The sequence below is a fragment of the Vicugna pacos genome, chromosome 3 (assembly GCF_048564905.1).
Source record: "Vicugna pacos chromosome 3, VicPac4, whole genome shotgun sequence".
Lineage (NCBI taxonomy): Eukaryota > Metazoa > Chordata > Mammalia > Artiodactyla > Camelidae > Vicugna > Vicugna pacos.
The window spans coordinates 950,306-964,674 of NC_132989.1; the positions used below are offsets into that span (position 1 = coordinate 950,306).

The window sequence follows — 14,369 nt, forward strand, 5'->3', positions numbered from 1 at the left end:
GGTCTTCTTCCATATGTTTCATCAATATTTTATGGTTTTTAGTATACTTTTCACCTCTTCAGTTAAATTCATTCCTAAGTATTTTATTCTTTTTTATAGCTATTGTAAATAAAATGGTTTACTTAACTTTTTACTTTGTTAGTGATTTCTGTATGTTGATTTTGTATCCCGCAACTTTATTTAGCATGTGTATTATTTTAAACCATTTTTTTAGAGGAGTATGTAGGATTTTATACATATAATCTGCAAACTGAGACAATTATACTTCTTCCTTCCCAATATGGGTATGTTTTATTTTTTTCTCTTGCCTAATTACTCAGGTTCGGACCGCAATACTGGGCTAGAGTGAGAAAGCTTGTGTTTTGCATGATCTCAGAAGAAAATCTTTCAGCTTTACACCATTAAGCATGATGTCAGCTGTGGGTCTGCATAAATGGCCTTTATTATGTTGCGGTACATAACTTGTATATTGAATTTGTTGAGTATTTTTACCATGAAATGAAGATGAATTTTGTCACATGTGCTTTCTTTATGTGTTGAAGTGATCATAGACTTTATCCCTCATTTTGTAAATGCGGTGCATAGCATTTATTGATTTTCTTATGCTGAAACATCCTTGCATCCCAGGGATAAATTACAACTGATCACAGAGCATGATCTTCCTAATGTGTTCTTGAATTTGGTTTGCTAACTTGCTGTTGAGATGACCCAGCATATTGGCCTATAATTTTGTATTATCCTTGTCTAGTTTTGTTATCAGAAAAAATAAAATAAAATAAAATAGAATAAAATAAAATAAAATAAAATAATTGAATAAAAGAATTTTGAAATGTTCTCACCACTTGAAAAATTTAGAATATTTTGAAAAATAGTACTATTGTATCTTCTTTTGTTTGTTAGATTTTACCAGTGAAGCCATATGATCTTTAATTTTTCTTTTTGGAGAGGATTGTTATCACAGAATAATTCCCCTCTCCTGTTCTGGACAGATTTTCCATTTTTTATGATTTTATTTTTGCACATTGTATGTTTCTAGGAATGTATCCATTTATTGTAGTTTGCCCAGTATTTAATCATATTAATATTCATAGTAGTTTTCTTATGACTCTTTGTATAATTCATTCTCTTTCATTTTAAAATTTTACTTATTTGAATCTTCTCAGTCTCTTTTTCTTAGGTAGTCTAGTTAAATCTTGTCCATTTTATTTATCTTTTCAAAAAAATCAAATCTTGGTTTCGCTGATCTTTTCTATTTTCCCTTCATGCCTATTTTACTTATTTCTGCTCTGATCTTTTTGGTTTGCTTCCTTTTGGAACTTTAAGCTTTTTTTTTTTTTAATTCTCTTTCTAGTTTCGTGAAATACAAAGTTCGATTCTTATTTGAAATCTATCTTTTTTCTTATGTAGAAGTGTATTACTATAAACTTCCCTGTTAGAACAGGTTTTGATACATCCCATAATTTTGTTATCTTGTATTTTATTTTCTGTTTGTCTCAAGATATGTGTGTGTGTGTGTGTGTGTGTGTGTGTGTGTTTGTTTATTTATTTGTTTATTTAGTTAAATTTCCCTTCTGATCTATTCTCTGACCCATTGGCTGTTTAGGAGGGTGGTATTTTTATGTATCTGTGAATTTTTCCAGTTTCCTTCTGTTGCTGATTTCTAGTTTTGTATTATTGTGTTCAGAATTGATGCTTGACAATATTGCAGTCTTCTTAAATTTGTTAATGCTTTTATCGTGGACTGTTATATGGTTTCTCCTGGATAATGTAATGTTCGTGCTTGAGAAGAATATGTACCCTGCTGTTCAGTAGAATGTTAATCTCTATGTCTTCTAGGTCCATTTGGTTTAAATGTTATTCAGATCTCCTATTTCCTTATTTTTTTTCTTTCTGGATCAATCACACACCCATTGTTAAAAGTGAAATACTGAAGTCCTATGCTATTATTCTATTGCTATCTATATTCCACTGTAGATATGCTAATATTCACCTTATATATTTTGGTGTTCCAATGTTGCACGCACACACATATGCAAGTATTGTAGCCTCCATATAATTTTACACTTTTATTATTATACAGTGAAGTTATTTATCTTTTGTAATTGATTTTGTTATTTTTTTAATTGAACTAGAGCCAATTACACTATGTCAATTTCAGTGTTCAGTACAATGTCCCAGTCATGTATATACATACATATATTTATTTTCATATATTTTTCATTAAAGGCTGTCACAAGATATTAAACATAGTTCCCTGTGCTATACAAAGGAAACTTTTAAAAATCTATTTATATATATAGTGGCTAACATTGGTAAATCTCAAACTCCCAAATTTATCCCTTCCCACCCCTTTTCCCCAGTAACCATAAGATTCTTCACTAAGTCTGCAAGTCTGTTTCTGTTTTGTAGATGAGTTCATACTGTCCTTTTTTTTTTATATTCCACATATGTGTGATCTCATATGGTATTTTTCTTTCTCTTTCTGGCTTATTTCTCTCAGAGAGATGATCTGTAGGTCATTCATGTTCTTGCAAATGACATTATTTTATTCTTTTTTGTGAGTGAGTAGTATTCCATTGTATAAATACACCACAGCTTCTTTATCCAGTGAGTTGTTTATAAACATTTAGGTGGTTTACCTTGTTTAAATAGCAGGAAGCCTGTTACAATTAACTAGTTTGACTTCATGTTTGTCTGAATTAAATGAAGTATCTATGCCTTTGTTGTTGTTGCTATTTTTGTTGCCATCATTGTATTTAAATATGGTCTTTCTCAGCATTTTCCAGAAAGCAGCTTTTATATCCTGGTTCTTCAGGCTGTAAATGATGGGATTCAGAGTTGGTGGTACCACGGTGTAGAAGACAGACACCATCAGGTCTGAAACAGAAGGAGACTCTGACACTGGCTTTAGGTAGGCAATGGACCCTGTATTGAGGAAAACAGTAACAACCACAAGATGAGGAATGCATGTTGAGAAAGCTTTTGACCTGCCTTTCACGGATGGAATGCTCATAACTGTGGAGAAGATGTGGATATAAGAAACCAGGATTGAAATAAAACACATGATCCCCAAGGATGTTGTGACAATGATGGCTCCAATCTCAGCAATGAACTTCTCTGAGCAGGAAAGTTTGAGCAATGAAGGAATCTCACAGAAGAACTGATGGACAAAATTTGACCTACAGAATGGTAATGAGAAGGTCACAGATGTATTCAGGAGCCCAGAGGCAATCCCGCTGAGCCATGAAGCAGCCAACATCTGCTCACAGGCTGCTTTCTTCATGACAACCTGATAATGTAGGGGGCGGCAAATAGCCACATATCGGTCATAAGACATCACTGTGAGCAATGTCAACTCTGCACATGCAAACAAAACAACCAGAAAAACTTGTGCCACACACCCAAGGAAAGATATGGAACTATTTTGGGTCAAAGACTGAATGATGGCCTTGGGAACTGTGACAGAGATGAAACAGACATCTAACAGTGACAGTGTCTTCAGAAAAAAGTGCATAGGACTGTGGAGGTGCTGATCCAAAGTAGTAAGAAGAACAATGAGAAGATTGCCAACCAGAGCTGCCAGGTAGATGAATAAGAACAGAACGACATGGAGGACTTGCCCCTCCCAGCTATCTGAAAATCCCATGAGGACGAATTCAGTGATGGACATGCTGACATTGGCCATGATAATCTTCTCTCTGGGACTAGGCAGAAGAAAAACACTGTGAGAATCTTTGTTTAGAGCTAAATATTGTGTAGCTTCATAGATTGAGTTTATATTTTATTTCTGTTCAGTTTATTAAAATGAAATTGTTGGATAGACACAAATTAACAAGTATCTCTCTTAGTTTTCCAATTTTAGTTATGCATGGTCCCATATCATAAAATATGTGAGACAATATGGAGGCGTAATTTTTATTTGACAATGTATAATAAGATCTACAAAGTTTTGATGAGCCCATGAATTGGATTGTCTGAATGACAGACCAAGAAAATAATTTGAGTTACTATTTTCACAATTTTATTTAAGATTCTACATAATCATTTATAATTTTCTAGATATTATTTCAAGCACCTTGTGTGTATCAACTTGATTAATATTCAAAACTCTCCAAAGAAAACAATAATGAAGTCTTTTTTTAGAGGGAAAACATATTGGCAAAATGGCTTTTTAATTTGCCAAATGTCAGAAAGTAAGTGAACAGTGGAGCCAGGGTGTGAATCCTTCCAGATTTTCTAAAGCCTGGACATTCACACACTGCACTGTTCACTCTCTGAAGACTGTTGAATAAGACTAAAATTGATCTATGTATCTAAGAGCGTACTCACAAGAGAAGCACCAAAGACACGGGAGGTTTCCTGGCATTATTGGGTGATTAATAATAACAAAGGGTTCAAATTTAAGGGCTTTGAGAATCTTCACAACCATGCCAAGAACTAATCATTTCTACCCATCAAATGAACACAGTGGGCTGAACTTTCCAGTGTTCTAAATTGCCCCTTGTATCTTTCTGGTTCTTTCACTCTACCACGTTCGAGAGATTGACTGAATAAAGAGAATCAGAAAAGAATGCCAATAAACAGCAACACAATAACTAAACAGTCCCCTTAGCATCATGTTTAGCCAGAAGAAACAGAAATCCTCACACTGTCCAATCTCATAGTTACTTAACGTTTTGGTGGAATTAACTTCTTTATTCTCGTCAGTAGTCATGGGGTCTCAAACTAGAAAATAACGAAAATATTTGAGACACACAGTTGTTGATCTTGCGCTTAGCAATAGAAATGCTTAAGTACCCCCTTTAATCATTATGTTCAGTATCACTAAGGAATGTAAAAAGAGTAGTTTCTATTCTAGGCATCATCGTGAAAACCAAAGAATTGTTACCCAAAGCAACTTGAAACAGTGCCATACAAAAGTATCAAAGCAGGAAAAGAACTGAAAGATACTACGCACCTTGAGTTTTCCAACTCAGAAAAGTCCATGAGCAAAGAGCAGTTTTTTACCTCTTGGATATAATCTTAGTTGAGCTCAAATTTTTAACATTATGATTTTGACTTTTGAGTTTGAACTTATATTAACAGTCTTGTTGAAAATATTATGAAACAGCAAGTAAAGGAGAAGAGTTAAGGAGTATGCATACAGCGATGAGATTTATAAATAAAGAGTTTAAAGTTCTTCCCGAAAGAAGCCCCTGACTGGAAAAAGTCCCTGAGAACACAATCTTCAGAAAGAATATCCAGAAAGAATTTATAGCCTGAGAGTAAAGTGTGTAATATTTTGTTAAGGAGTAACATTTGAGATAATATTTTAAGAATCAAAAATATTCTTAAGAGACATGAAACACACTGGATTTTTTTTACCTAACCCAGGGGGCTCATTCCAAGTTTATACCCTACAGAATGGAATATGGGGAGTCAAAGCCAATTTTATCTTAATTGCATTAGTTGCTTGTAGAAAGAGAGCTCCGTGGGGATTGCGTCTAGTCTGGAATTATATTTAGAGACATAAGGGCTAGAAGGATACTGAGAGATAAAATATAGAGTCTAGCTTGGTTCCTGGAATTCAACGTTATTTTACTTAGAATCTGAGTTTTGGTATCATGTGGATTATTGAAATTAATTATTACACTTTGAAGACAATGAATCAGGTCTACGGAGTGGAAGAATGCAATGATCCAATATTACATAACAATTTAGTAGTCACTGGACATTCTGTCAAATGTTATATTAAGAAAATATAATACAAAACTACTCTTTATTTAGAACTATATATATGAGGAATGCACTTGAACATGAAATACATAACATCAACTTATTTGATATAATAAAAATAGACTATGGGTATGAACACAAAGACATATTGCTGTGAAGTTAACTTTCTAGCAATATTTGAAAAAATAAAATCAACTAGTTTGAGAATGAGAACCAAAACTGTATGCCCATGTATTCAGTCCTGACACCAAGAGCAAAAATTACCCTTACTATCTATATGGGAATGAATTTGTACTATATATTCTTTTTAATTGCATAGTCTAATTTCTCCAGGAGTCTCCTGCTTATGGAATTGTTTTGTTTGATTGTATTTTTACATAAATTTATGAGATTCATCAACTTTTCGGTTGAAAACATCAACATAAATTTTATTACCTGATTCATCCGATCCTCACCTGAAAATCCCCATCTTGCTGTTTCCACCAATCCAGGACTGTCGTTTTCTGATTCTTACACAATTCCAATCAAGTCTTCCTTCCTTCCTTTTTTGAAAATTTCTAGTTCACAATAAAGTCTAACGCAATTTTTCCCCCCTTCAAGGAATTACCAAAAGTTTGTGAGGACGTTAGCACTGGAGTTAGTGTTGGTTAGTGTTGCAGAATCAGATTTCAACAAAGGGATACAGCAGATAGGAAATGCCCAGGTGGAAAGTGAGGTTACCTAAGAAAAAGCTTTCCACCAAGGAAGTCGGGGCACGTTGCTGTGCTATTGAAGACTTATCAGAATTCCATGTGACACAAATAGTGATAAAATTTCCAAAAAATTTTAAACAATTATTCTGATCTTTACACTATTTGAATTTATGTGTAAATGCTACTTTCCTGCTTCTTGTAAACTTTGTGAATTTATTAACTAAAATGTTCCTGCATATGACTATAAACGTAGCCCCCACCGCCTCGGTGTACTAATGGTTGAGTACTTTTCAGTACTTTTTTGCAATTTCCTATTCAGTCCTTAGGTTGTGCGTAGTTAACTTAATACGATATGCTTATCAGTGAATTTCTTTTGCTTTTGTCTGTGTAGAAAATACATTTTTTTCTGAATTTGCCATTTTCATAATTATTTATACCATAGAAAAATCTATTATTGTTATTATAATATTTATTATCTGGTATTCAGTATTTGGTGTTATTTTTCTCAAAACGATACTGGTAATTTATTGATTTTAAGGAGCCCAGAGGACTTATGTCTACCTTGGTCTAGGCAAATGACATGACCTCTATCATAGCTTCTGGAAAAGATAGGTATTTATATCTGCCATCTTCAACTGAGAGAAATTGAAATGATGGTGTCAAAGTTTCCATTTTGCTGGAAAGAGAGCTGAGGTGTCAAATTTTGAGTAGTAGATTAAAGCAACAAGCCATATATGAAAATAAAAGGTAAGTCTTTCTTTGATGGCACAAATAAAGGATAAACTAGAGAATGCACCAGCTCCTCCCTGTTCTATTTTTATGCACGGACAGGCCTACTAGTCAAGGGCCAGAAGAATCAGTGCATATGTGGAGGTTATCACTTCTCAGGGAACCCAAATAAAATGTTCTTGCAGGAAGAGGGAGAAAAGGGAGGAGCAGGATTAGAAAGTATGGGATACTTAGAGCAGAGAAAAGTATCTTCAAGATTCCTCCTTCCTCTTCATAGTGTAGACTTGGCAGAGGTCCATGAGGAACTACTCAGTTGAACCCCAGGAACAGAGATCTCAAAATAAAGGCATTTGGGTCAAAATGTACAGCTAAACTCTACTCCACCTAAGTCACAAGTATTTTTGAGACTATAATATAGTGACTGTGGATCAAGTCTGGTATGGGGATGACAAATATTCCCTAAGAGGTCTGACAAGTAAAATCCTGTAATGGTCAGTGGTCAAATGGAAGGACCACATGTAGATATTTGAACAAAAGCCAGGCTCCTCAAAATCACTGGCAGTTATCCATTTGTAAACAACACATATGTGAACAATATCATTATAAGGAAAGTGGACAGGGTAACCACAAATAAAAAACATACAGCAGAGTCACAAAAACCAAAAAGAAACCAAGCGAATACAAAAGAAAATTATCAAATGACAAAAAGAAAAACAAAAAAGAAAAAGAAAGGAACAAAGAAGAAATACCAAATGAACTGAAAAACAAAGATCAAAATGGCAATAAACACACATCTATCAATAATTACTGTAAATGTCCATGGACTAAATTCTCCAGACAAAAGATATAAAGTGGCAGATTGGAAAATAAAACAAGACTCTACAATATGTTGCCTACAAGAGACTCCTTTAGGGTGAAAGATACATGGGTTGAAAGTGAGAGGATGTAAAAAGATATTTCATTCAAATAAAAATGATAGGAAAGCAGGGTTAGCAATACTCATATCAGACAAAATAGACTTTAAAACAAAGGCCAAAAAGAAACATAAAGAAGGACACTATATAGTGATCAAAAAAAAAAAAAAGAGGATATTACACTAGTCAACGTACATGCAACCAATATAGGAGCATCTAAATATATAAAAAAATGCTAACAGACCTAAAGGGAGAAATTGATGGAAACATAATATTAGTAGACTTTAACACCCACGAACATCATTTGAGAGATATTCCAGGCATAAAATCAATAAGGCAATGGATATGCTAAATGACACAATAGAACACTTGGACTTAATTGATATTTTTAAGACATTACATTGTCCAGAAACATAATATAAATTCCTTTCAAGTGCACATAGAATAGTCTTTAGGATAGATCACATCCTCAGACACAAAAGAAGCCTCAATAAATTTAAGAGACTAGAAATTACTTTAAGTATCTTCCTAACCACAATGATACGAAACTAGAATTCAACCACAGGGGGAAAAATGAGAACAGAAAAACTGCATGGAGACTAAACAGCATACTACTAAAAAACCAATAGGTCAACAATGAAATCAAAGAAGGAAGATGGAAGAAAGAAGAAGGAAGAGGGAAGAAGAGGAAGAGGAAGAAGAAGAAGAAAGAGGAGGAGGAGGAGGTGGAGGAAGACTAAAGAAGACCTACATGTAAGGCTGGAAACTACAAAACTCCTAGGAGAGAACAAAGGCAGAACATCCTTTCACATAACTTGTAGCAATTTTTTTCCCATCAGTCTCCTCAGGCAAAGGCAACAGAAGCAAAATATGCAAATGGGACCCAATTAAACTTAAAAGATTTTACACAGCAAAAGAAACCAATGACAAAACAGAAAAGACAGCTTACTGGATGACAGAAAATAATTGCAAATTTTACATCTGATAAGGGATTAATATTCAAAATAAATAAACACCTCAGACTACTTAATATCACAAATACAAACAACCCTGTAAAAAGATGGGCAGAAGACCCCAATAAACAATTTTCCAAAGAAGATACACCTATGGTCAACAGGTACATGAAAAGATGCTCAATGTAGCTAATCATCAGAGGAATGCAATCAAAACCACAATGAGATGTCACCTCACACCTGACATAGTGACTATCTTAAAAATGACCACAAGTTGATAGAAAGTCCAGAAATAAATCCACATACATATGATTAATTAATCTATGACAAAGGAGGCAAGAATGTACAATGGAGAAAAGACAGTCTCTTCAATAAGTGGTGCTGGGGAAACTGGACAGCTACCTGTAAAAGACTTTAATTAGAACATTCTCTGACACCATACACAAAAATAAACTCAAAATAGATTAAAGATCTAAATGTAAGACCAGATACTATAAAACTCCTACAGGAAAACATAGGCAGAACACTTGTGGACATACATTACAGCAATATATTTTTTGAACCAGCTCCTGGAGCATTGGAAATAAAAGCAAAAATTAACAAATGGGATCTGATTAAACTTAAAAGCTTTTGCACAGATAAGTGTACCATAAGCAAAACAAAAAGACAACCTACAGAATAGGAGAAAATATTTGCAAATGATGTCACTGACAAGGGACTAATTTCCAAAATATACAAATAGCTCGTACACCTTAATATCAAAGAAACAAGCAACCCAATCCAAAAATGGGCAGAAGACATAAACAAGCAAATCTCCAATGAAGACATACAAATGGCCAATAGGCACATGAAAAAATGCTCGGCATCGCTAATTGTCAGAGAAATGCAGATCAAAACTACAATGAGGTGTCACCTCACATCAGCCAGAATGGCCACCATTGAAAAGTCTACAAATGGTAGATGCTGGAGAGGGTGTGGAGAAAAGGGAACCCTTCAGCATTGTGGGTGGGAGTGTATATTGGTGCAGCCACTATGGAGGACAGTATGGAGGTTCCTTAAAAAACTGAAAATAGACTTATCATATGATCCAGCAATCCCACTCCTGGGCATATATCCGGAGAAAATAAAACTCAAAAATACACATGCAACCCAACATTCATAGCAGCACTATTTACGATAGCTAAGACATGGAAACAACCCATATGCCCATCAACAGATGACTGGATGAAGAAGATGTGGCACATATATACAATGGAACACTACTCAGCCATAAAAAAAATAAAATAATGCCATTTGCAGCAATATGGATGAACCTGAAGGTTGTCATTCTAAGTGAAGTGGGCTGGAAAGAGAAAGTAAAATGCCATATAATATCATTTATATGAGGAATTTAAAAAATAATAACAATAATAATGACATAAATGAACTACTTATTATTTATAACTAAGATGATTGATTTCTTGAATATGTGTAAGCACATCTGACTGTCCTTTATGACTGGATTACCACATCCTGCTGATTCTTATTTTGTAGTTGGCTTTATTCCTTTGATAACTGTGTAAGTTTAAAAAGCTAACACTCTAATCTGTTCTTAGAAACAATAATCAGTACATATATGTAAACTAAAAATATGTGCAGTATATTGTATATATGTATTTACATGCAATACAATGTGTATGTGCAGTTGAACTGTAATATTTCTACCTAATAAAACTAGAAAAGGAAAAAAAATGACAAGTAGCAAATATTAGCCAAAGATATGGAGTAAAGGGAACCTTAGTACACTCTTGGTGAATTCATAAACTGGCACAGTTTGGAAAACAGTATGGACGTTCCTCAAAAACTAAAAATAAAAACTACCACATGATCCATCAATTCCAATCCTAGGTGGAATCTGAAGAAAAGGAAGCACTTATTTGAAAGGTTAATGCATCCCAATGTTCATAGCACGATTATTTACCATATCCAGGATTTGGAAGCAACCTAAGTGTCCATCAATAAATGGATGGATAAAAAAGATGCAGGATGTATATGTATATATACAGAGACACTAGAATATTACTCAGCCATAAAGAGAATTAAATTTTGCCATTTGCAACAACACGAATGGCTCTTGAGAGTATTATGTTTAGTGGAATATATCAGAGAAAAACAAGTACATGTTATCATTTATATCTGAAATTTAAAAAATAAAACAAGTGGATAAATATAATTAAGCAGAAACAGATTCACAGGCATAGAAAAGAAACTAGTGATTGGCAGTGGGAAGAGGGATAGGGGAAAAGCAAGTTGTGGTATGTGTTTAAGAGGTACGAACTACAAAGTACAAAGTAAGTGAGATACAATATTTTACAGCATACAGAATGCAGCCAATATGTGCAATAATATTAAATGGAGTATAATATATAAAAATACTGAATTACTATGTTGTACACCTTAAACTAATGTAATATTATAAATCAACTATACTTCCATTTAAAAATAAAACAAAATATAAGGATAAAATAAATGCTGACAAATATATGGAGAAATTGGAACCCTCCTGCTTTGCTGGTGAAAATTAAAATGGCAGAACAATCATGAAGAATAATATATTGGTTTTTCAAACAGTTCATGATAGAATTACTATAAGATCCATCAATTCCACATCTGGGTATACACTCAAAAAGAGTTGAAAGCAGAGTCTTGGAGAGGTGTTTCTACACCGATGTTTATAGCAGCATTGTCCAGAAAAGTAAAAAGTTGGAATCAACTCAAGCATCCATGACATGTGAATGGATAAAGAACTTTTGATAATTACAATGAAACATTATCCAGCCTTAAACAGAAGTGAAGTTTGATACATGCTACAACATAGATGAACTCTGAAGACATTAAGCAAAATAAAATAGGCCAGGTACAAAAGGACAGATGTTATTTTATTCCATTTATGTCAGGTGCGAAGAGAGTTAAAACATTTAGTTACAGAAATTAGATTGATTGTTGCCATGGACAAGGGCCAAGAGAAACTGAGGGTTGTTTTATGGGTCCGATGTGTCAGTTTTGCAAGATGAAAAGAGTTTGGGAGATGGATTGTGATGATGGCTTCACAACAGTGTGGATGTTTTTAACACCATTCAATTGTGCACTTTGTAATGGTTCAAATAGTACATTTTCTATTATTTATAATATGCCTTAATTAAAGAGTAAAAAATGTCCTGGTTATGTAATTATATCTTCAAGATGCTCAGAAGAAATTGTATTTAACCAAACAACTCTCCCTCTGTCTTTAACAACTACTAGAGAACAAAGGCAAAGGGTGAGAGGAACTATGCATATAGAAAGAGTCTTAAATATTCTGCAATAGAAAACACAATGATTATTTTAAAAGATTAATTATACAGGTCTCAATGGAGTGAATTTGGGTGAGCTTTCCAATACCTAAAACCCAGACATAAAGTTAATTATAGAAGTGTGGATCAAATTCAGGGATAAACTTGGAATGGACTTTTTTATTATTTTCCAGAATAAAAGTTTCTTAATATAACTTTCTTCACAGCTTCTTTTACCTGTGTGTTTCTCAAACTGTAGATGATAGGATTTAAGAATGGAGGAACTATGGTATAAAAAACAGGAAGAATCATGTCCTGAATTGTTTCAGAGTTTACCGAAGGCTTTAGGTACACAGAGAGAATAGAGCTGAGAAAGAGAGACACCACAAGAATGTGAGGGACACAGGTGGAAAAGACCTTTCCTTGCTCTCTGATTGGAAACCTTAGCACAGTGGAAAATATGTGAATATATGACATAGTAATAAAGATAAGGCAGCCCCCAATAACCACAATGGCAGAAAAGAGAATTAAAAGGAAATTGCTGGAGGTATCAGAGCAGGAGAGCCTCAGCAGAGAGGGGACATCACAGAAGAACTGACGGATCACATTGGACTGACAGAAGGTCAGCTGGAATGTTTGACCTGTGTGCACACCTGCACAGACAAGACCACTGAGCAAGGAGGCGAGTGTCATTTGGACACAGCATTGGTGGCTCATGACAACTGGGTAGTGGAGGGGCTGGCAGATGGCCACGTAGCGGTCTCGGGCCATAATGGTGAGGAACACCAGCTCCACATAGGCAAAATAAATGACCAGGAAAACCTGGGTTGCACACCCAGCCACTGAAATGGCGCTGTTGCCAGTGAGAGAGTTGACACAGGCATTGGGGACAGTGACAGTAACATAGCACATATCTAAGACAGACAGATTTCTGAGGAAGAAGTACATGGGCATGTTAAGTTTCTGGTCAAGCGTGGTGACAGTGACAATGAGAAGATTCCCTAACAAGGTAACCAAGTAGATCAGAAGGAACAGCATGGAGTGCAGGAGCTGTAACTGCCATCTTCAGCAAAGTTCATGAGGAGAAACTCAGTCACTGTGGTGGAGTTGGCCATCTTTTGGAAAAGGTGGTTGATCTGGAAAATAAAAGGGATAAACCCCATGAGACACAGGGCTCAAGAAAAATAATTAATGTAGTTTCCTTAAATATTTTATTTGAACATGGGCTTCTGTATCTCATACAGCTGGTCTTTATATGCATTAAATGTCCATCATAAGACTTTGGATCTGTCCATCTTATTGCCACCACTGAGTACTTAACATGGCAAAGTGCTAAGGATGGGACTCTCCAATCTCATTATTTGGTTACAACATGTAGAGTTATTATTTTTTCAGTAATATCCAGCCCTCTGAGATTCATTATGTTAATGAAGATTTATCACTTTGTACATAGATAGATAGATAGATAGATAGATAGATAGATAGATAGATAGATAGATAGATAAAGTAGAGATAATTCAGAGTCAGTTCTCAAAGACAGTTTTTATTTTTGATTTGGAGTTGTATCCCATGTCTAGTTGGATACTGACCCACAGTTGAATTTCATCTTGACCTTCTACAATGTGCTGTCTGTGGATCAACAAGATGCCATAAACTCTTCAAATCAGTCTTTAGCGATAAACACAAAAGTTGAGATTAAGAATTTCCACATTTAGATTTTGAGTGTCATTTTAAAGTGTTATTTTGCTATAAATGTATTTGAATTCTTTCAAAGTATTGTTACTCAAGAAGATTTCAGAGGAAATTGAAAATGGTCTTCACTACAGTTATTTCAAGAGGCACTGGTCTCAGTGACATAAACTTGGGTAGAGAAGATTTCTTATGTGGTTATGTGAAGAAATAAGTACTAAATTTTATTATTAGGTATTTCATAGATGATTATGTCTACATTCCTATTCTAAATTTGAGTATTTTTAAATCTTATATGGTTGTAATAAAATAACTAGAGTTACTTTTCTGTGTGTATCTTCAGAATGTAATTTCCATCAACAAATT

The 14,369-nt window shown here is 34.4% G+C and overlaps 2 protein-coding genes across 2 annotated transcripts; both read right to left on the reverse strand.

Annotated features, from left to right (window-relative positions):
- Nucleotides 1-2,644: 2,644 nt before the first annotated feature.
- Nucleotides 2,645-3,685, reverse strand: LOC140690281 (olfactory receptor 14A16-like). The gene has a single exon (XM_072951966.1). The coding sequence runs from the start codon at nt 3,683-3,685 to the stop codon at nt 2,645-2,647; it is 1,041 nt and encodes a 346-aa protein (XP_072808067.1).
- Nucleotides 3,686-12,497: 8,812 nt separating this feature from the next.
- LOC140690284 (olfactory receptor 14C36-like) lies at nt 12,498-13,429 on the reverse strand. The gene is given in 2 exon segments (XM_072951976.1): nt 12,498-13,378; nt 13,381-13,429. Coding segments are annotated over 2 exon segments (930 nt in total).
- Nucleotides 13,430-14,369: the final 940 nt, after the last annotated feature.

Bases quoted from the DNA above. Each gene is read 5' to 3' on its own strand.
- LOC140690281 (XM_072951966.1), bottom strand. From the start codon at position 3,685: ATGGCCAATGTCAGCATGTCCATCACTGAATTCGTCCTCATGGGATTT.